The sequence below is a fragment of the Vulpes lagopus genome, chromosome 15 (assembly GCF_018345385.1).
Source record: "Vulpes lagopus strain Blue_001 chromosome 15, ASM1834538v1, whole genome shotgun sequence".
NCBI classification, from domain to species: domain Eukaryota; kingdom Metazoa; phylum Chordata; class Mammalia; order Carnivora; family Canidae; genus Vulpes; species Vulpes lagopus.
In genome coordinates this window covers 42,738,358-42,760,026 of record NC_054838.1, presented here as the reverse complement: position 1 = coordinate 42,760,026, position 21,669 = coordinate 42,738,358, and the positions used below count along the sequence as shown (strand labels likewise).

General features: G+C 38.3%; 1 protein-coding gene and 2 non-coding genes across 17 annotated transcripts in view; all 3 read right to left on the bottom strand.

The window, feature by feature from the left end:
* Positions 1-21,669, bottom strand: part of CEP295 (centrosomal protein 295) — a 53,927-nt gene that overhangs the window by 195 nt on the left and 32,063 nt on the right. For 5 of the 15 annotated variants that reach the window (XM_041730599.1, XM_041730602.1, XM_041730601.1 and 2 more), the window contains 16 exons: positions 21,084-21,218; positions 20,313-20,410; positions 16,927-20,107; positions 15,507-15,675; positions 15,230-15,373; positions 10,917-11,069; positions 7,351-7,448; positions 6,713-6,815; positions 6,132-6,302; positions 5,182-5,321; positions 3,920-4,094; positions 2,693-3,315; positions 1,848-1,988; positions 670-742; positions 212-566; positions 34-133 (listed from right to left, as the gene is read on the bottom strand). In XM_041730599.1, the coding sequence (XP_041586533.1) occupies positions 34-133; positions 212-566; positions 670-742; positions 1,848-1,988; positions 2,693-3,315; positions 3,920-4,094; positions 5,182-5,321; positions 6,132-6,302; positions 6,713-6,815; positions 7,351-7,448; positions 10,917-11,069; positions 15,230-15,373; positions 15,507-15,675; positions 16,927-20,107; positions 20,313-20,410; positions 21,084-21,218 (5,859 nt within the window). Of the gene's footprint in view, positions 1-33; positions 567-669; positions 743-1,847; positions 1,989-2,692; positions 3,316-3,919; positions 4,095-5,181; positions 5,322-6,131; positions 6,303-6,712; positions 6,816-7,350; positions 7,449-10,916; positions 11,070-15,229; positions 15,374-15,506; positions 15,676-16,926; positions 20,108-20,312; positions 20,411-21,083; positions 21,219-21,669 lie in introns of those variants that run through there. The other 10 variants (XM_041730600.1, XR_005983957.1, XR_005983956.1 and 7 more) reach the window with 10 other exon arrangements.
* LOC121476689 lies at positions 6,903-6,972 on the bottom strand. Its single transcript, XR_005983985.1, has one exon. It is a non-coding gene; the product is annotated as a small nucleolar RNA U2-30 (small nucleolar RNA).
* Positions 7,154-7,233, bottom strand: LOC121476690. Its single transcript, XR_005983986.1, has one exon. It is a non-coding gene; the product is annotated as a small nucleolar RNA U2-19 (small nucleolar RNA).

The following is a 21,669-nucleotide window of genomic DNA, read 5'->3' as shown; positions in this document are numbered from 1 at the left end:
TGTGGAAAAATACCTGTAGAGGACCTAGCTCACCTTATGAAATTCTTTTGCCCTTGCTCTGTTTTGGGCATATGCATCTTGCTTTGCTTTCTCTTCCCTTTGCTGTTTGACTTCAGCTAGCTGACTGTATAATCTGTAAAAAGTTCACACAATTTAGTACACACACCTTAGGAATGTAAATTACTATTCATACACACACACACACCTCTACCTTAGGGCTCTTTGATGCATGAGGGCTTGTGCATTCTTTCTGTCTTCAGGAAGTGACACTCTAACCTTCATCTTATTCATACCCTTCAGGCGACTCACAGCTGAGCCTGAGCAGAGAACAAGGGACTTGGCAAACATTGCAATGCTACATTCTCTTATGAGAGAACTGATGCAGGTGGTGTGGAACATACCTATAGGTTTCTCCTTAACTGTTTTGATTTGAGACTTTTCAGAAACACAAAATTTATTCTTTATTTCTTTCTGTCTCTGGGAGGATCTCTCCATAAATAGTTTTTTCCTCTTTAAAAATGCTTCTTGTAAGCTCCCAGGAAGAGCTGTGATGTTTGGAGGGGTTTCTGTTTTAAAAAAAGATTGGGCAACGTGGACACTGGAGCTGAATAGGGAACTCCCGCTGGCCCCTCTGTTAACACTAAGCATCTCAAACTCCCAAAGGCATACCTGCACACAGGATTACTGGCTCTTCCACGTGGTGTTCTGATAAGTCTGGGTAATCTGAGGTTGCTGTACTCACCTAATTGCAAAAAAAATGGTAGATGAATTTAGCGCTGTTCACCTCATTGAACAGAATCACAAGCATATGTTCTAGACCTTTAATAGTTTCGAACCCCTGGTTCCCTTTGGTAGACCAAGATGAGGTCTTAGGGGGAGGTAGAAAGATGAGTGCCTACTCTTAATCCCATGTCCAACAGACTTTAGCTCCTGTTCTGCTGCCTTCACTGCTTTGTGTGGTTTCTTACATCTAAACTGCAGAACTGAGTTTTCTGGCAAAGTTTTTAATAAATGGCTTTATTATTAAGATGCTTTACCTGAGCAGCCTACTCTAGCCAAAAGCTATTCTGCTCTACTTATCGTGGAAATAAGTACTAGGTGTGAATTCTCTTCTTTCTAATCCAGCATCAAGTCCTGCCACAGGGACTTCTCTGTAAGAGGGAAAATTAATAGACAAATAGTTGGGTGATGACTTGAACTTTTTTAGTTCCCAGCTGCAGGTCTGTAATCAGTAGATTCATCTATTACAACCCAGAATCCTTACTAATTAGAATTCAGTTTCCTGGAGAATTCCTTTCAAGGACTACCTTCTAAGAAATGAGATGAGCCTGCCAGGAATGGTTTGCTTACAGTGGGAAAAGTATAAGGAACCTGCATCTAACAGAACTTAAAAACTATTTTAGTGTTAGAAAGCTTTGTAACTTGAAATAACATCCTCAATTTTTCAGGTAATAGCACTCCTTCTGTATCTCCCTCTGGTCCTTAACCTATCTTCCAGAGCTCTGCTGCCTTAGAACATTTTTGGAACAAATTCATCTTTTATTGAATCCATTCAGGAGTCCCTACACTTCCAAGTTCTAATGAGATGAGGTCTATAGCATCATAAGATAAATGTCTTTAGGACTATTATTAAGTGGCACAGAACAGTGCTATTGGGCAGTTTAAGAGCCTGTCCCTTTTCCTGTTCACTTTGTAGTTGATTGCATTTGCACCTAATAAGGGAAAGATACTGTCTGCAAGCAAGAATGTAAAAAACGCCATGTGGAAAAAACTTGTTTTCTTATTCTCAGCTATAGGTTGCTGTATAAATAAGGTGTGTTCATATTAAAGGGAGCTATAAAATTTACCTGAGAATTGCTTTTTGCCTCATTTCCTTCCTTTTCTTCAAGAGTTAAGTTTGCAAAATCCATTTCCGCAATACTGATATCACTGGTGCTTACTAATGTAAGCTCTGGTTCTTCCATTATACCATGGCCAGACTCTGTCTCCTGTGCAATAAAATTCAAAAGGAAACCGTATCCAAAAACAGCCTTAAGACATTAGAAATGTAAAAATACAGGTTACAGAGGAAGGTCTCTGTGAAGACCAAGGTGGTGCCTCCCCCACTCCCCTTTAATTAAGACTTTGGGGATAGGTGCAATGATTAATTGTATGAATAACTATTATAAGCCCAAATGCTTACTGTAGGGCTATGCAGATACTACAAATGCAGATTGGTGGGGCTCTGCAGAACCTGTGAGGGTAACCTATCTAATGAGAGCAGTAGCTGGTGGGCTGCAGCCACACAGAGGCCACTGCTGCAAACTACATTTTTAGAGGGAATTTAATTACTAAACAAAAACTGCAAAAAGGCCACCTCTGTGGCCTAGAGGTCACTCTTGTTGGTCTCAATATAATTTCTATCCTCTGTTTATCTGTGGAAGGGCAAACAATACTAGAAGGTAAAAAGCATATTCAGGCGACTAGTTGAAACCAAGCACAGTAATCCAATGCAGTACAAAGAGGCTGAAGCACAGGCCAAGCTGCTTGAAGATGGATGTGTCAACTGGGAGCAGACCTTTTGTTGGAGATTCCCAATGATTACAAGAGTGTCTCAGGAGTGTTAACAAGTTGCTTTATTACTTCCCTTGAATTTTGTTTCAAAGGTCTTTCTTGGAAATGAATTTATTTACATACAACAGATTTCACTTACCCACACTGGAATAGAGCTCTGTAGTGATCCAGAACTTAAAGCAAGCTCTGATTGTGCTACTTGAGAAAGATTTTTGATTTTTGGAGTTTCTGCCTCAGTTGAGTTCTCAAAATATTTTTCATTCTGAATAGAATATGGTGCCTGGACTGAAGTTCCCATCTCCACTGTTCTGTAGGGAGAATCAATTTCTTCCACATGTGATTTTATATTTAAAACCTCATGGGTTTCATTTTTGCTCCCACTGAATCCCTGACTTTCTAACATTGTATCAATCCCTCTTTCTGATAGTTCTTCAAAACCCAGTCTTTCTTTTCTGCCTTCTGGTTGGGTTTTTATTGAGCACTCACTAGAGGTAGACCCACATGGAGTGCTATGCTGTTGACTTAAGGGAAGAAATACATTAACTTCATCAGAGGAACTGAAGACTGAATTCTGCACATTTCCTACAGAAGGCTGGAAATGAACACTTTTTTTCTTATTTTGCATTATTTCAGAGTAGTGATTTTCCATGCCTTGGGAAGAATCTCTTGCTTCAATGCTAAAAATAACTGGTAGATCAGCATGCTGACTCCCCTCCTGTGAAGAAAATTCTGGCAGAAGCTGTTGAAAAGATTGTTCAGATCCTGCAAGAAATAATCATAATTACAGGATGTGAAATCTGGATACAGATAAAATCTCTGATAGTTGACTAAATTGCAAGTAATGAAATAAGATTACTTCCTACAATTTGAGGAGTGAAAGCTGATGTATGTATACATGAATAAAAAACTAAGAGGATGGGCACAGTGATTTTCAAATAACTACCGCTTCCACCATGTATCTTCTCCTAGTCTAATAAAGAAAATATGGTTATTAGATATGATGAGGATTCTTCCCTAAGAACTTTGATTTTAATAGACTTAAACTAAAATGTACATGTTTCGAAAAATTATGTACATATATGTGTGTATATATAAAATTTGTACAAGAAGTTTTAGAAGGATACTTAAAACTTAACCATAAGGGTTGAGGTAAGGAAGTTGAGTAACAAGAGGCAGCACTTTTGCTTTTTATTTTATCAAGTTCAGAACTGTAAGATGCAAACAGCATTATTATTTCTGTTATTGAGATGAATACACAGAGAAACAGAAGTTATAACACTGGAGATGGGTGAGGACAGGAGCAGAGACACACCAGGAGCTGCTAGGCACAATTTCCAAGGAAAATAGATTATAAACTTAATCATACCCTCAGTATTTTCTGCAGCAAAAATCTGAGCTGCAGCATGAGCCAAGTGAGGATCAGGCTGCTGGTTCAAGCTTATATTAGAAGAATTTAGGCTGGTTCTCCTCAGTGCTGTGAAGGAAACAGTACTTTTGGATGATAGAACAGCACAGTGGCTTTCACATGAAGAATCTGAGTTCTGATGGAAAAACAATAGAGAATATGGATTATGTATTATCAATTGAGTCAATAATCCTGTTCCTATGATACCTTAATAACCATATAACTTTCACAATAATTTGCTATTTAAACCCAATTCTTCCATTTCAGTTAATATGAAAGAGACTTAAAAAAATTATTTAGGGGTGTGGGTGGCTCATTTGGTTAAGTGTCTACCTTCAGCTCAGGTCATGATCCTGGGGTCCTGCGATCAAGGCATCAGACTCATTGCTCAGCAAGGAATGCCTTTCCCTCTGCCCCTTCCCTTGGGCTCCTGCTCTCTCTCAAATAAATCTTTAAAAATATATAGATATAGATAGATAGATTTTATTATTTAGAAAACAAACTGCAAATTAATCAGATAGTTTAGAATATGAGGAGATCATTTTTGAAAAGTGGGAACTATTATGTATGACAGCCTGAGATGTTAGGCTATGGAAGCAGAAAGACCCAGGTTTGAATATCAGCTGCCTGACACAGGAAGAGGCTTTAAATTTCATAAAATTAATAATAATAAAAATGTTCTCAAGCCTTTTATGGATTATACTCCTTGTATACGGAGATACAATGAGCCTGTAAGCCGCTAGAGATATGGCTTATAGGATAAAATTCTAGTACAGCTGGTTTTCAATCTTGGTTCCACATTAGAATTGCTTGGGGAGCTTAAAATAAATTCCTGATAACCTAGGCACTCCTAGAGACTTTGATTTTTTTTTTTTTTTAAGATTTTATTTATTTATTCGTTAGAGACAGAGAGAGAGAGAGAGGCAGAGGGAGAAGCAAGCTCCATGCAGGGAGCCCAACGTGGGACTCGATCTTGGGTCTCCAGCATCACACCCTGGGCTGAAGGCGGTGCTAAACCTTCTCGGACTGCCCAAGACTCTGATTTAACTGGCCTGGGTACAGCTGGGCACAGCGTGGGCACAGCCTGGACATTTGGAGTTTTAAAAGCTTTCCACATGATTCTAATCAGCAGTGAAGGTTAAGAACCATTGTTCTGTTCTAACAGAAGGAAAGATAAAGTATTTTTGGAAATTCACAGCAATGAAGCATCTACGTTAATATACCTGGTAAAAGTCTCTGCTGTCTTGAGAAATCCCAGAGTATGATGATGATATGTCAAAATCTGGATGTGGTTCTAAGGGTTTAAATAGCTGACGATGCAAATTTGGAAAAGTGTGTTCCAATTCTGGAAAGTCAAGGTCAACTGTTGTAATTTTGAGAAAAAAAGAAAAAATTTAATTTTAGGTAACTGCAATTTAACAAAATTACTTCTATATTTTCACTGCCAGCAGATCCTTTCAATTAAGTCCTATCATTACACCCCACATACAAAAAATGAGGCTGCTCTCAGTGACCAAAACCTTTGACAAAGTTTCCATTTTTACTAGCTCCAAAGTCTTATGAGATTAATTAGAAGAAGCCATATGATCACTGCTTTGCTATAAGCTTTGTTATTCTTACTTATTTCATTTTAGGATCAATGATTTCAGAGGAGAAAAAAAGAAGAAAAGTTCACTGTATAGGACGTTATAATGGGCCAGGAATTGTGCTTCATGTGTATTATCTCATTTAATCTCCAACACCCCCCTTTTAACAGAAGATGGAGTAAGTAACCTGCCCATGGTCTCACAGCTAATCAATGATCAAACTAGGGCCTCAAGGTCTGACCTGTGAACTCTTATTCTCTATTGGCAATACTGCCTTGGTTGTCAGAGTTAAGTTTGCACTGGTAGAGGAAGATTTTCTCATCTCTTCTACAGGTTCTACAGGTACAGTCTAATTGGTTCCAGATCCCCTCTCTCACAAATGCCCTCAACTGTCTTCCACTTTCTATGTCATAATTGCTGCAACAGTCCATAAAAACACGAAGCTCAAACACTCTTTAGAACTAAAAGGATGGAAAGTTATACAAAAGTACTGTTCAAAATAATTTTAGCCCACAGGTCTGTTTTTTCAGTCATCAAAGTTGCTTCATTTATGTGCTTGTCCATCATCTGCTGCATGTGTGTCTTACCAGATGTAAATTTTTCCAATGCAGGCAGCACAGGTTGATGAACTTCTCCAGAGTCCTGCCGTTGATAAATAACTTGTGATGAGGGAACTACAGAACTTAAAATATTGGTTTCCTTTTCTTTACCAGTGGCAGATTCTTGTTCCCTGTGGTCCACATGCTCTGAAAATGACCCTAAAAATTCAGTTTAATGAAAATACTTAATGGCTGGGCACAAGGTTCCTTAGAGACACAATGGCAGAGAGGCAGAGCCAAGATACACTGATGAGAGATCAGAGGAACTAAGAAATCTGCTCAGAAAGATTCCCACTGAATGGGAAAAGGTGACAATAGCAGATAATTTTCAAAATGTCGCTGGAGATCCACAGAGCATCCCTGTGGGTCTACAGGCCTGTGACGTCCAGTCATGTTTACGGAGTATCATATTGTCCACTATTCTCTCAGGCATGAACAGTTTATTTCTGAGATTTAAAGAAACAACTTTTCAGCATACTGTGACAAGCTCTCAGTGTTTGCTCACCACTGTATTGACCTCAGCTGATGCTGGCCTTTCAATTTATTTACAAGCATGCTGATGTTATTACCTGGATCTGTAAGGCTCAGATCTGTGTTCTCATAACTTAAAAAGCTTCCAGTAGAAATAGTTATTGACAATAATGGCTCATGATAAATCTCTTCTGTTTCAGCCTAAAAATGAAGAGGAACGTTACACCACAATGTAGAAAGTAATAGCTAGAAAAAACCCAAATCAGCGACGTTAGTAATGATTAACTCTGAGCTCAGATCAAGTGTAGAAACCTTCATAGTTGTAAAGATCAGTAGTAAAACCTTTTCATCATTGCTCAGAAATCTATACACAGATTCCCTCCCCACCCCCCAATCTCATTCATCAAGTCCTCAGTTATACACGGTCACCTTTAAACACACACACACACACACACACACACACGCACGCACGCACGCACGTACGTACGCACATACACACCTCCGGACATAAGCCCTTATTGTTCTAAATTACTTTTGCTTCTCAGAACTAGAGAGATCATGCATCAGGTAGACTGGAAGGTCTTCTGATGCTCAGATTTGGCTATTTTCATCACTGATCCACTTCAATAAGAGCAGATCTCAGAGAACACAGACTTCAATATTTCACAACTTCTATAAACTAAAACATGAAACCAAACAGCTCTAACCATGGAGTACGCATTAAGACACTACTAACATTATCTGGCTTCACGGCTGGACTCAGATATGTATGTTCTTCCTCCACAGCATAACTTAATACAGCATGATTCTCAGCCACAGTCTCCTTGACCTTGACTGAAATTGGAGGGAGGGGGGAAGAGTTTAGATTATTAAAAGTCAAATTCCTAGCACCAGAGGGTATCATTTCTATTTTCTTTCATATTTTGCTTTGTAGAATTGCCTTATCCTAGACCAAAAAAGAAACAAAAACATTCATTTTATTATTCATTAAAATGTCCTAGTCAGCACAATATGCTTTTTCCTGGAAAAACTGTACTTATTACTCTACAAATAGAAAATTACCAGTATGATGGGAAATGCTTTTGCTATTAAGTGAAGCAAGAATATTCTATTAATACAATATGATCTCAAAGTTGAGAAAAATGCATATAAAAAAAGACCAAAAACCACAATATATAAAAATTATTTTGTCTCACTTAATACTAATTCAGGTATCTGAGTTAATTTTTCCCTTACTCCAAGAGCCAACATTTATGAGAAAGAAAGCTGGTCAAAGTGTATAGTTATCTGTGGCTCTGAGACAGAATAAAATTAAAACTGTGCCACCAAACATATAAACTAAAAACACATGTCTCATTATCACCATGACTTTATTAAGAGATATCACACACATTAGAAGTATGTTTTTTAAATGTTTTTGTAAGAAATGTTTTTTTCAAAGATAACCCAGGACACACACATCATGTACCTGTATTTATAAAATAATATCTATATTATGGATAATGAGGCAGAAATAAAAGTAATACTGAATATTATAATAAGTACAACTTGTTTTTAAACACTTTTTTTTTTTACTATCTTCTTTTCATTAAAAATATATTATTCTGACCTGATATAACCAATAAACTGTTACTTGGTTTCTTCTATACATGCTAAAATTTTCAGTAAAGAAACTAAGATAAGGTGCAATTTTACAGTAGTTATTTTTTCTTAGGCAGTTCATTCCAAAAGCTAGTTGGGAGATAAGAAGCTAATCTGGGGTTTATCAATGCATAATCATAACTATACTGTTATCTGTAACAGATACCCTCCCAGGGGGAGGATTTGGGTAGAGTAAGAGGTGAAAAATAAAAATGAGAAAGGAATAAGGTCAGAGTTATTTAAAACGTTGCAGAATTCAGTGGAGAGGTTGCTGAAGGAGAAACAAGTATCACCAGTATGAGATTACTGAAAAGGGGAAGCAGTGTCATGAAAGCAAAGCCTTGAACAGCCATCTTCCTATGATATTGAAGAATTTCCTGCTTTCCTTCAGAAGCAAAGCACCATTTCCTGCCTTCCTACAAAAGCAAAGGGTACAGAGCTTGAATTTAGTGATACCACCTTTATAAAGCTACTAAGAAATCAAGGTGAGGTAATGAGGACCTGAATAAAGAGGAAGGAAGGGAACAGAGAAGTAATAAAGCTGATACCCTCCTTTTAAATACAGAGATAATATGAATGTAGGGATGATTATAAGAAAGAGAAAAGCAGCCTGAGAGCTAGGAGCTGACCTGTCCTTGGTGTTCTCCCATTAAACATGAAAATTTCACAGAATACCAATACCTAAAAGGTTATTTTGTGACCATGATGGATCAAGATGGAAATCAGGCTACCAGTACTCATGTCTGATTGTAGACAAAACGATGAGTATTATCACAAAAATGACCAAGCATCTCCTTATCCTGGCCTGAACTGAGACAGAAAGTTTAATTTTTATATATTTTTAATATGTCAAATATAATTAAGGATAATAATTTTCAAAAAAGATTATTTATTTGAGAGAAAGAGAAAGTGAGAGAGAATTCCAAGCAGGGAGTCCAATGCAGGGCTTGATCCCATGACCCCAAAATCATGACCTGAGCCCAAACCAAGAGTTGAATGCTTTATTTTTTATTTTATATATATATATTTTAAAGATTTTATTTATTTATTCATGAGAGACAAACACACACACACACACACACACACACACACACACACACACACACAGAGGTTGAGAGAGAGAGGCAGAGATACAGGCAGAGGGAGAAGCAGGCTCCATGTAGGGAGCCTGACCTCGGACTCGATCCTGGGACTCCAGGATCACGCCCTGGGCTAAAGGCAGTGCTAAACCACTAGCCACCTGGGCTGCCCCAAGAGTTGAATGCTTAACTGACTGTACCACCCAGGCACCCAAAGAATGATAATTTATAATAAAAGCAGTATGTACTCATTAGGATTTCAGAAAGCACCAAAAGTTAGAAAGAAGGAAAATTCCTTCTTTTCCTACCATTCATAACCAACCACTTATTGCACTTTGGTGTTTTTCTTGCCTTTTTTGGTAAGAGTAATGGCTGCTTCTTTACCAGTTATAGCTTTCATAAAGTTCACTCCGTTATTCCTATCTCCTGGATAATTCCAGTAATGGAACTGCCCCTGTTCCATTACTCATAAGCAATGCCCCACCTCCTTGAAGCCTCCCCCAAATCACCTAATACAAGCCCAAATCTTCTAATACCTGTACCAAGACACTTCAGAGCTCCCTGTCCCAAGCATTCTACCTCACTGCAACAAGTCAGAACACTCAGCTTTGTTCAACTATAGGTATGTTCCTATCCCCTTTGGCTAGTAGACAATGACAGGTAGAGTAAAAAGGAAATAAAGGTATTCATTGGCTAAATCTAAAAGAAAGTTAACAGTTTTATTTTAAAATGTTGGCTCTCTCATCTCTCATTCTATTGAACTATAGTGACAGCTAAAATAAAAAACTCTGGTTAGAAAAGATAACTACTTAAGATACCTTGGAACTAATGCGGCAGTATGAACTAGAACTACGCTTTGTAGGGTAAGCAATATTACACATATAAAACAGTTTTACACATGCAGAAATTCAAAGAGATTAAAAAATTAATACTGGTTGTGCTTGGGAGGCAGGATTAAGTGATTTAACATATTTTCCCTTATAACTCTTTTCCAAATATTTTAAACACAAAGCATGCCATTTAGAATGCCACAGAATATTTTAAAGATAATATTTAGTAGTATTAAATATGGACTGTTACAAATAGATTAAATATAAAATTTGTAGAGGTTGCCAACTAAAAACCTCATACCCTCCTATACTTCCTACTAGCATTTATTTAGTAAAATAATTTAAAACCAAATTACTAGTCTCTAAATAAATTACTAGTCTTCACTTACCTCATTCTACTATTTGTGTAAAGAAATACATGCTTTTTGGAAAAACAAACAAACAAAACAAAACTCCAAAACAAAAAAACCTATAATACATGAACATATGAACGAGAAAGTGAAATCCAGACTCCAACAAAGGTACTGTACCTTTGGTGATTATCATTCCAGACAATTCTCAATGCATAAAGACAGTTTTACCCCCTTCATTTAAAAACAACAAAGGACTACACAGTATAGATATACTATAATGATTCTATTACCAACCATCACTAGAGTTATTCACCATTTCTTATTACAAATTACACTATAATAAATATCTTTTGTCTACATCTCCTTGCACACAGCAGTTCTACTTCCTATTTCTCTCACCTGCTTCATTGGGGTCATCACCACAGATGTTCTCCTGGGCAATTGGGTAAAGACAACCAAATGCAGCACAGTCCAGTGGGCTGTCAAAGAAACTTTGTTCTCGGCTTATTGAGACCCTGAGGGGGTCCCTGTCTTGATAAAAATCTGGTTTATCTGGGAGGAAGAAAAGATGGACTCATTAGATTTTCACTTATGTTTCTAGAGTTAGTTCAAATGAAAATAGCAATTTAGATCACAGGTAAAAATCTATGTAGCAAGAAAAATAATAACCACTTATCTTTCACTCAGGCCTTTAAATTATTTCATTTTGATTTTACTAACTTTTTAATGATAGTCCCACTTCCAACACCAAATAATACTTCAGTATTGACCAAGCACAGGAAAAAAATGCCTGGAGAATTCACTAACCATTAATAGTACTGTAAGGTATAATGTGTTCACACAATAAAGTAAAAAATAGCCAGAGCTAATCTGTGGTATAAGAAATCAAGGTAGAGGTTTATCCTGAGAGAATGGAGAGACAGGAATTAGGAGGACATGTCTGTGGAGTTCTCTAAGGTTTTAGTTCTTGACCCGAGTGGTGGCAACATGGGGATGGCTATTATAGTGGTAATCACTGAAATAGAACACTTAGGATTTGTGCACCTCTCTGAATGGTATACTTTGATACAAAAACAATAACAAGTAAGGAAACCAGAGAGTGGAAGATACCCCAGAAGCTAATCAGAAAAACTTGGCAATTCAAATACCAGGTATTACATAAGGAAAGTGCGCAACAGGGAATTGAAAACAGAAGCTAATGCAGAAAAACTTGGCAATTCAAATACCAGGTATTACATAAGGAAAGTGCGCAACAGGGAATTGAAAACAGAAGCTAATGCAGAAAAACTTGGCAATTCAAATACCAGGTATTACATAAGGAAAGTGCGCAACAGGGAATTGAAAACAGGGAGAATGTTTAGAAATACGTACGTGGAACACATCCATCCCATCTCCAAAGGTCCCTGTCCCTCAACATCATCCCTACAGGATACTAAAGGTTTATTTATTCTCTGGAGAAATGGAACCTAATACACTCTGAAAATAGGGGGCTTGGAACTGAAAGGAAGCAAGGGTGGGAGGAAGTGAAAATGCCATAAGGAAATCAGGGGTTCTCAAGTCTGCACCTCAACATAGCAACAGCCAGACTTGGATCAAGCTTGGGAGGATCTTTTCTTAAAGAAACTAAACTGTGAACTGACTCAAGGAAAAGAATCCCAGATACGAAATGGAGGGTACCCAATGAGAAACCCCCTTTCCTAATGAAATTCAGCAGGAAACAGGTCCTGCCCTTTACAGAATTTCTAATTCACCTTTAGCATCCCACTCAAATATGCAAGACATTAGAGAAATGCTCCTTAAAAATGGGAAACAAAAAAGGAACAAAAGAATTCAGACAAATGGAGAAATAAAGGAACCCAAACAATATAAATATATATTTAGGGTAGGTAATATGTTGTATCTGTGAGACAACAGCAGGATGCTATGAAAAAGAAAAAGAAAAAAAAAAAATCCCAAAACAGGAAAAGAGTAAGCTTTTAGAAAACACAATTTGATAGTCAAATTGAAAATGCATAAGTTAGAAAAAAATTGAGGAAATTCTTCCAGAATAAAAACCAAAAACAAAAGAAACTAGAGAAGAAAATGGGAGGATCAATATAGATCCGTGTCTTTTTTTTTTTTTAAGATTTTACTTATTTGAGAGAGAGGAGAGAAAATGAGCAGGGGGAAGGGCAGAGGGAGAACAAGAAGCAGACTCCCCACTGAGCAGGGAGCCCAACAGAGAGCTCCAACCCAGCACCCTGGGATCATGACCTGAGCTGAAGGCAGATGCTTTAACTGACTGGGCCACCAGGCTCCACCCAGCCACAGATCAGTGCCTTTCAACATGGCTGCCTAAGAAGTCTGTAGCCATTATTTTTGGTCTAAATGCCTCCTACCTCTATGAAATTTTAATAACCACAGATATACTGTTTATCTTTTTATGTATACCTGTGCTTTAATATATAAAGACTTTTTCACCTCCCCAAGAACTGACATAGGTCCCCCAATTTTAACGGGAAGATGTTTCAGAGAAACTGGTGTGATCTCACCTTCTATTAGAGGTATGTGATAGAAGTATTAGTGTGAGAAAACATCCAACAGAAACTTTAAGCTAATAAAAAAAGGAGAGAATTTACTATAGAAAAGAAGTTTTATAAAACAGAAAGAGTATTATAGTACACTAATTTTTTTTAGCAGTGAAAAATAATTACACATTAGCACGAGGGTAATTTAACTTTATTTTTTAAAACTCATTGCCAAGCACTACGGTAAATATAAGAAACACATAAAAGACTGAAAAGTGGCTGGTAAGGTTCAGGGGTAATGGGTGGGGAGGGGCAGGAATAACCTTTTAGCACTGTTTGTCTTTTAAAACTACTTGCCTGTAATATTTTGACTAAAAGTTTTACCCAATGTGTGATAAGGGCTAGGATAAAAGCTCCAAAGGCTCATGAGAGGGACACTTGATCATTCAGGCCATGTTCACCAGAAAAGGGACACTGAACCTCGCTCTTAAGATCATGAAAGGCCTGGAAGGTGAAGCCGGAGACTGAGACTTAATGCAGACTTATTCCTCGAATCAAAGAGAACACCAATGAAGAGTCTCAAACAGGGAGATGCAAAGGAGATTAGGGAGATTACTCTGAATGTACCATGGAGAAATTAGAGTACAGCTAGACTAGAAGCAGGAAGACTTGGGAAGCTATAGTAGCCACTCGAGAGAGAAATGATAGCCTGCATTAATGGGTAGGAGTGGCAACAAGCAGATGCCAGAACTGAACAAGGAGAACTTAGAATTGGTGATTTTTATGGGGTGTCAGAGAGAGAAAGACAAGGGGAATGTCAAGATTTACATGTAATTGTTTGTCCCTGAAAAAAGGCTCAAGGATAAAGTGGTGGCGGTGAGCGAATATATAGCTTTTCCTTTTAGACAAGATGACATTTTTGCAATCTCAAACATGATTCGATAAATCATAGGAATCAATGCTGAGAATTTCCCAACGCATATTCTAAAGCAGGGAAAGGACTAATTCCCATACAGCTGTGGTTTGCCAAAAAATGCAAAATAGGAGAAAAGCTATCAAAGCTGAGTAATAAATAAAATTATTATAAACTCCGTAAGATAAGAAAGGGGACTGATTCTTAAGAGTTACTCTGAATCTACCTTTCTTAATTTTTTCAGTCAGAAACAAAGGCACAATATTTTATGGTGAAAGACCAAAGCAGCTGTTAATAATACACTTCTAGATACCTTTCTAGTGACAAAACTAATTCTCCCCCTTAAAAACATTTGCTTTGGGGCAGCCCAGGTGGCTCAATGGTTTAGTGCCGCCTTCAGCCCAGGGCCTGATCCTGGAGACCTGGGATCAAGTCCCATGTCGGGCTCCTGCATGGATCCTGCTTCTCCCCCTGCCTGTGTCTCTGCCTATCTCTCTCTCTCTCTCTGTATCTCTCATGAATAAATACATAAAATCTTTAAAAAAATTGCTTTGATAAATTTGATGATTTACTTGAGTCTGAAACCTAAAAATAATTATGAAATTCAAATGGAGATATTTACTAAAGATTGCAGGGAAGAATTTTCCTAGATAAGTACATTCAGGGAGAAGTACAGAGAAGAAATATTCCTGCTTATAGCTATCCTTAAAGCATAATCATCCTATAAAAGATACAAGAGCAGTGAAGGTATTCAAGTTGAAAAGCAGGAAACAAAATACAAAGTTCCTCCTAAAGAAACAGGTTTATTTGTAAATATTTTATTTATTAGAGAGAGAGAGAGTGTGTGTGTGTATGTGAACATGGTTGGGGAGGGCAGATAGGCGGCCTACAGAGAGTGTAGGAGAAGCAGGCTCCTTGCTGAGCAGAGAGCCTGACATGGGGCTGGATCCTGGGACTCCAGGCAGATGCTTAACCTACTGAGCCACCCAGGTGCCCCAAGAAACAGGTTTAGGAAGCAGATATGAAAGGAAGTAGAGGGAAGCAAAAGTGTCAGAAGCAGAGGATACTGAAGAACTTTTGTCTACAGGAAACAGGTTTTTACTATTTATGAGAAACTAGTTACCTAATGTCACATTTAAGTCCAAAGTTTAAATACTATTCATGTAAACCATTTTTTTCTTTCCTGAATACTCACAGCCTGTTTCTTCAAGACAAAAAATTTAACATCGTGAAAAAAATGTAGAAAAGTTACAAACTATTAAAAAATCCTATTTTATCAAACCATATATTACCTAGTACAGAAGTTCTGCCACTTGCTGGTGATTCTACCTCTGGTATAGCACTAAGTTCATGTTGGTTCAAGTCCAATCCACATTTAACTTTTGCTACAGGGGGCTTTGAGGATCTCCTGCCCAGTTCTTTGTCCAGAAGCTCGCCTATCAAGTCAGTGACAAAGTTAGGCATAGTACAAATCTGTTAACATACTACAAACTTTCCTCAGGCAGCAAGTTGTGGGAGGCGAAAGCAAAAAATAATCAGGATAGTTACAATAGTATGCAATTATCTTACCACTCTGCTTGGCACCACTCTCTCCTGAAAGCAGCTGATTATCACCAGAGTTGCTCCTACTTGCAGGACTAATGCTTCCCTGATCACCTTCTGCTAAGTCTTGGAGTTGAGGAAGCCACTCTCTGAGCTTCTGAGTTTCTATGTCATTTTCGACTGTGGGCTTACTTATCTGAAAAAGTGGACAATTAAGGGTGGGGATGGCATAGGACAAGGATCATGTGAAGAATTCATTAGATGTGTATTGCTCTTCTTAAATTAGAACCTCAACCAAATAAACAGTTCCATCAATCACACTATTACAACTGTAGAGATTAAAAAATGAGAAATGCTTCTAATACTGAAAGTGATACTTCCATTGAAAAGTATAACCTTTCACAGGAATTAAACTTGAAAACTTAGCCTCCACTGTATCTTCTGGTAAGACATTACACTTGGGTACACCCCGTTTCCCCCGGCTTTTCTTTCCCCATTACTTTTCCATAAAAAGACCAGGAAATCCCTAGAACTTAAGTTCTCTGAGTTCAACTCAAGCTTCTCTTGAAAGCCAAAGGATTTACAGAATTTTATTTAGACTAAATCAGAGATTTAGGAAGTGGGCCTTTTAAAATAAAATGGACACATTCATATTCAGGAGAATATATGCCTCTCCCCTACAATGAAACCATGAATGTCAATGTGACTGAGCCAGAGTCTTCTTATCAATTCAGTAACAAACAGCAGGTCTAACTGCCCATCAGTCTAAAATCATGCCAGTTGTTCAGAAAAGGTGGGTGATACTGTTACTTAAGGAAAAAGATGGGACTAATTTTGATTCAAATACAAACGTCAAGCAAGTGGTAACAGAAAGCACAAGATGTGCTATTTGCATAAAAGAAATTCTGCTAACTAGTCATTTGCAATTTCATTTTACGGTATGGTAAGCTCACAACCCCTTATAATAAAACTTCAAATGATAATGTGGGTTTTTTTTTTTTTAAGATTTTATTTATGAGAGAGAGAGAGAGAGAGAGAGAGGGAGGGAGGGAGAGAGAGAGTATGCACAAGCAGGCTACCCTGCTGAGCAGAGAGCCGATTTTGGGGCTCAACCCCAGGTCCCTGGGATCATGACTTGAGCCAAAGGAAGACACTTCATGGACTGAGCCACCCAGGTGCCTTGACAATCTACGTTTTCGATGGTGTTTGCATTTGGCTATGTCAAACTACTGCTCAAAATCAGTTGAGCTTCAAGCAAGTATTAACCTTATAAACACAAGGTAAGGCAGACCAATTTTTATATTTTAATTTCCATTATTTAAGGTAGAAAATTAAAGCAGTTAAGGTCAAACCACTTAGTCTCAATATTAAAAAAACAAACATCTAGTTTGTCTGAGTCATGTTACCTCCATTATTTAATTCTTAGGTATTTAAATTTAACACATACCTGACTGGATTTAAAGAACTCTTTCAAAGTCTCTTGATGTTTCTGTATCTGCTGCTGTAGTGCTGCTTGTCTCTGTACAAGCAATTCTTCTTGGGCTTTCTGGCTATACTGCAGAACTTTCTTCTGTAGATCCAACTGCTTCTGAAGTTCTATATTATCTTGCTGAGTTAAGACAGGTTGTGAAAGACACAGGAGTCTATCTTGTAATTTGGGGATCCCAGAATTGCTTGAGGGAGCTGCATGTTCACTCTTAGATGAATACAATTCACAATTGTTTTTAGATTTAACTTCAGCAAAAGGCAGTGGAATAAATGAATGGTCTCTTTCCATGGGTAAGAACAAAGAGGGAATAGGATGCTCAGAAGATTCACTTTCAGTCAACTGTGTTTGTCTGTCTGACAGCAGTTCTTCCCCACTCTTCTCATTAGACTGTATCACTTCCCTCTGCAAATCCAATTGTGCTGTCAAAATATCTTGCTGAGGCAGAACAGTCTGTGATAAACTCGATAGTCTATTCTGGGATATTGGGGTCTCAGGATGACTCGAGGGAACAGTATTGTTACTTCTGGCTGCAAGAGGCTTTTGGATTCTTTCAGAGTCAGCAACAGGCAGTGCTACCTGGGATAATGATGAAGAGCCAGTCGGCTCAGATGATACCCTTTTCTCCAATTGACTTAGTCTTTGCATAATTAATTCTTCTTGGACTTCCTGTCTAGATCGAATAGTTTTCCTCTGTATCTCTAACTGCTGCTGAAGTACCTTCAAATCATCATGGTGAGGTTGGATAAAATGCTCAGAAGGTAACTCTTCCTCAAATTTATATTGGCTGGGCAAAACCAATTCTTTTTGGGTATTCTTACCACACAGAAGGGCATTTTCTTTTGGATCCAAGTGTTCTTGTTGGAGTGCAATCAGGTAATCTCTTTGAGGTAAAACAGGCTGTGATAAACCTCTATCAGGTAATCTTGGTATCTCAGAATGTCTTGAGGAAGCTGTATTATCACTCTTAGTTGAACAAGGTTCTTGGATTCTTCCAGATTCACTAAGACGTAATGAAGCAAATGAATGCTGTACAACTGAGGGTAGGAAGGAAGAGGTGCCAACCTGCTCAGGAGATATTCCTTCCTTCCATTTGTGCAAAAGTAATTCCTCCTGAGCTTCTTGTCTAGATTGAATGATAGCTTCTCTCTGTGTAGCTAATCTTTCTCCAAGTGCCTTCAAATTGTCTTGTTGAGGCTGGATAAGTTGGGATAACCTCAAAAGCCTATCCTGCAACTGTGGGACCTGAAGATGGCTTTTACTATCACTCTCTGTTGAAAGAGGTTCCTGTGTTGTACCAGGTTCAGCAGAAGGGAACGAAGTAAATGAAGGCTGTCCTAACTGGGGTCCGAATGAGGAGTCAGTTTGTTCCGAAGATATATATCCTTGGGTGTTCTGGCTAACATGAAGGGCCGCCTTCACTCCGTCTGGCCATTCTTGGTGTCCCTCCAAGCTATCTTGTAGAGGTCGAGTATGTGGTGAAAATCCCAGAAGTCTTTCCTGAAATCTCAGGATCTTTAAATGGCTTAAGGGAACTGTACCATCACTGTTGACTGACATAAATTCCTGGCATCTTTCAGACTCAGCTACCTGGGACAGGGATAAAGAGGTGTCAGTCTGTTCAGGAGAAATTATTTTTTCTAATTCATGTTGTTGTTTGTGTACAAATTCCTGAGTTTCTTGTTCACCAAGCATTACCCTCTGCGTGTGTGACTGTTCTTGAAGTGTCAAATTTTCTTGCTGTGGCAGGTTATGCTGTGGAAAACTATGAGAAACATTCTGAAATGCCGGGGTTACTGGATAACTGGAGGGAGTAACACTCTCCTTTTCAGATAAATAAAAGTTCTGAATTCTTCTAGGCTCAGTTTTAGCAGGAGTTTGTGAAGCAACTAAACGCTGAGCAACCACTGGTGAAAATAACGAACTCCTCTGTCCAGACTTACCGTTTCCAAAATCCCTTTGTCTATGCAAAAGCAATTCTGTCTTGGGTTCATGCCTAGCCTGAAGAGCATCCTTCTGTGTAGTCAGCTGTTCTTGGAGCAACTTCAAACTATCATGCAAAGGTAGGAAGTGCTGTAGGAAACTCAAAGACCCGTCCTGAGATTTTTGGTTTTCAGACTGGCTTGAGAGAAGTCCCTTCTCACTCTCGGATGAATACTGCTCCTGGATCTTTCCAGAATGAGTGCCAGCAGAATGTAGTGAAGTAAATAGGTGCTGAGCTACCTGAGAAGGGAGAGAAGGGGGTTCAGTCTGTCCAGACCCTATTCTTCTACCCAGTTCACTCTGTTTATGTACATGTAGTACTTCCTGGGCTTCTCGCCTAGCCTGAAGGCTATCCCTCTGAGTATTTAACTGTCCTTGGAGAAATGTAAAATTATCTTGCTGTGATAAGACCGGCTGTGAAAAACTCAAAAGCCTATCTGGAAGTTGTGGGACCCCAAGATGGCCTGCGGGAACTGCAGTATCACCCCTGGTTGGAGAAGATGCCTGGATTCTCCCTGATTCAGCTCTGGCAGAAGGCAGTGTAGCAAATGAATCCAGAGATCTTACTGGAAGGGATATAGAGAGGCCAGTCTGTCCTTCCAGTTCTTTCTGTTTGTACAAAAGCAATTGTTCCTGGGCTTCCAGTCTTGACTGAAGAACTTCCTTTTGTAGGTCTAACTGTTCTTGGAGAGCCTTCAAATTACCCTGCTGGGCTATAATACTCTCTGAAGATGGCAGGGACTTATCCTGCATTTGGCTGAATACAGAATGACTTATAGAAACGGTACTTTGCTTAGGCTGTTCCTGTGATTCCAAAGACTGCTTGGCTAAAACATCTGAAGTGATTAATGTGTCTGTTGTTGTTTCTGCCTGTCTTTGTGGAAAGAGACTCTGTCTTGGAACCTGAAAATAATCTGGTTCTAATTCGGAGATCTGTGAGGATGGTATAGGTTGATATTTATTAGGACTCAACTTGGGTCTCTGATCTTGATCCCAATGCTCTGATGTAACAGTGGGTCTTTCAGGTTTCCGTGGTAATACTGATATAAGAGAATCAGTTATTGATGAAGTAGCTAACACGGATGGGTACTTTCCTTTTAACATTGTCTGATATTCGAGTAATCGTTTCCTGGCTGTTTCAACAGATTGTCTATGAAACCTACCAAAAACAAACATAAAAAAAAACTATTATTCTTTCTTGATGGAAAAAATGCCCTATATTCTCAAGTGTCTATGCATTAAAATTAACAAACAGCAATTTAGGACTGGCCATTATCATGATGCAAAAGGAACAACATTCATAGTGATTTCTGGAAGATGCAGTCACACTCTGTATCACATATAAATTATATCCTAGCAATTACCTGTTTTGTTGTAAAAGCTGATGTTGATAGTTACGAATCATCTGCCTATGATTCTCTTCATCAGAATTTATAGCGCATGGTCCTGGAGCAATACCAACCTAAAAGACAAAGCTACTAATTAAAAGGCAAATCCAGAAACAAGTACTAAAGTATTTTGTGCAAACTGAAGTTCTATAATTATAAACTTTTGTATAGCTTTATTTTTTTTACAAGAAAGACTGGTACTTCCATTATTCAGAAATGAAGTGATCAGGCAGCCCCGGTGGCTCAGCGGTTTAGTGCCGCCTTCAGCCCGGGGCGTGATCCTGGAGATCTGGGATTGAGTCCCACGTAAGGTCCCTGCATGGAACCTGCTTCTCCCTCTGCCTGTGTCTCTCATGAATAAATAAATAAATAATCTTAAAAAAAAAAAAAAAAGAAAAAAAGAAAAAGAAATGAAGTGATCTACCATTCTCCTTTAGTGCCAGGTCAAAGAGCTCAACATACACATGACATATAAATCAGTCACATACACTGGCACCCTCCAGAAACTGAAAGATGAAAGCCATTAGATTTGTATAAGCTTATATATACATATAAGGTATATACATATACCTATATCTATCTATACAGATACACAGTGTTACAGTGTATCTATACAGATACACACATACAGAAAAAAATTACCAAAGAAAAATTAGAAATACATTTTACTTTCCTGAACGCTATGACTGCTCATATTTTCGTATCCCCCGACAATCTATGTAGGGATGAGATTTTTCTGTATCCTACCCCAGTCTGTTGCATTCTCCTTTTTTCTTCTTCCAGCTGAGCCCTGAAGCAATCAGTTTCTAATCGTAACTTCTGTTGTTCAATCTGTTCAAGTAACTCCAACTGCTTTTGCTTCTGCTCTTCTATTTCCATTATCTAAGTAAAAAAAAGTACTACCACTCTATTATCAGTAAAATACAAAGAAAAGTTTTTATGTATAACATTGAAAAGAAACAGATCTCCTCACCAAGAATGCCAGTTATCCGAGAAGGAGGTAGTAATGTTTTATGTTATTGCCACTACCAGAGGAAGAGGGTGAGATGGGAAAAGGGGAAAGGAGAAAAAGGGGCAGAAGGGGAAGGAGAAAACAAACACTGCTTCTTGTGAGAGCACAGTGAAACCTTGCTCAGCACTGAAGACCCCCACCTCCAGAGAAGCAGCAGATGATGCTCAGCCAAGTCCTATGCTCTCATCTTTAATTTTACAGAGTTCTCAGTAAGAAAAATTGACTGAATAAATTTACTCTCAAGGCCTTACAAATATTTTGACTTCTTAGGAATACCCATCAAGGGGTGCAGTTATCTAGAGGCCAAATAATACATGAGCG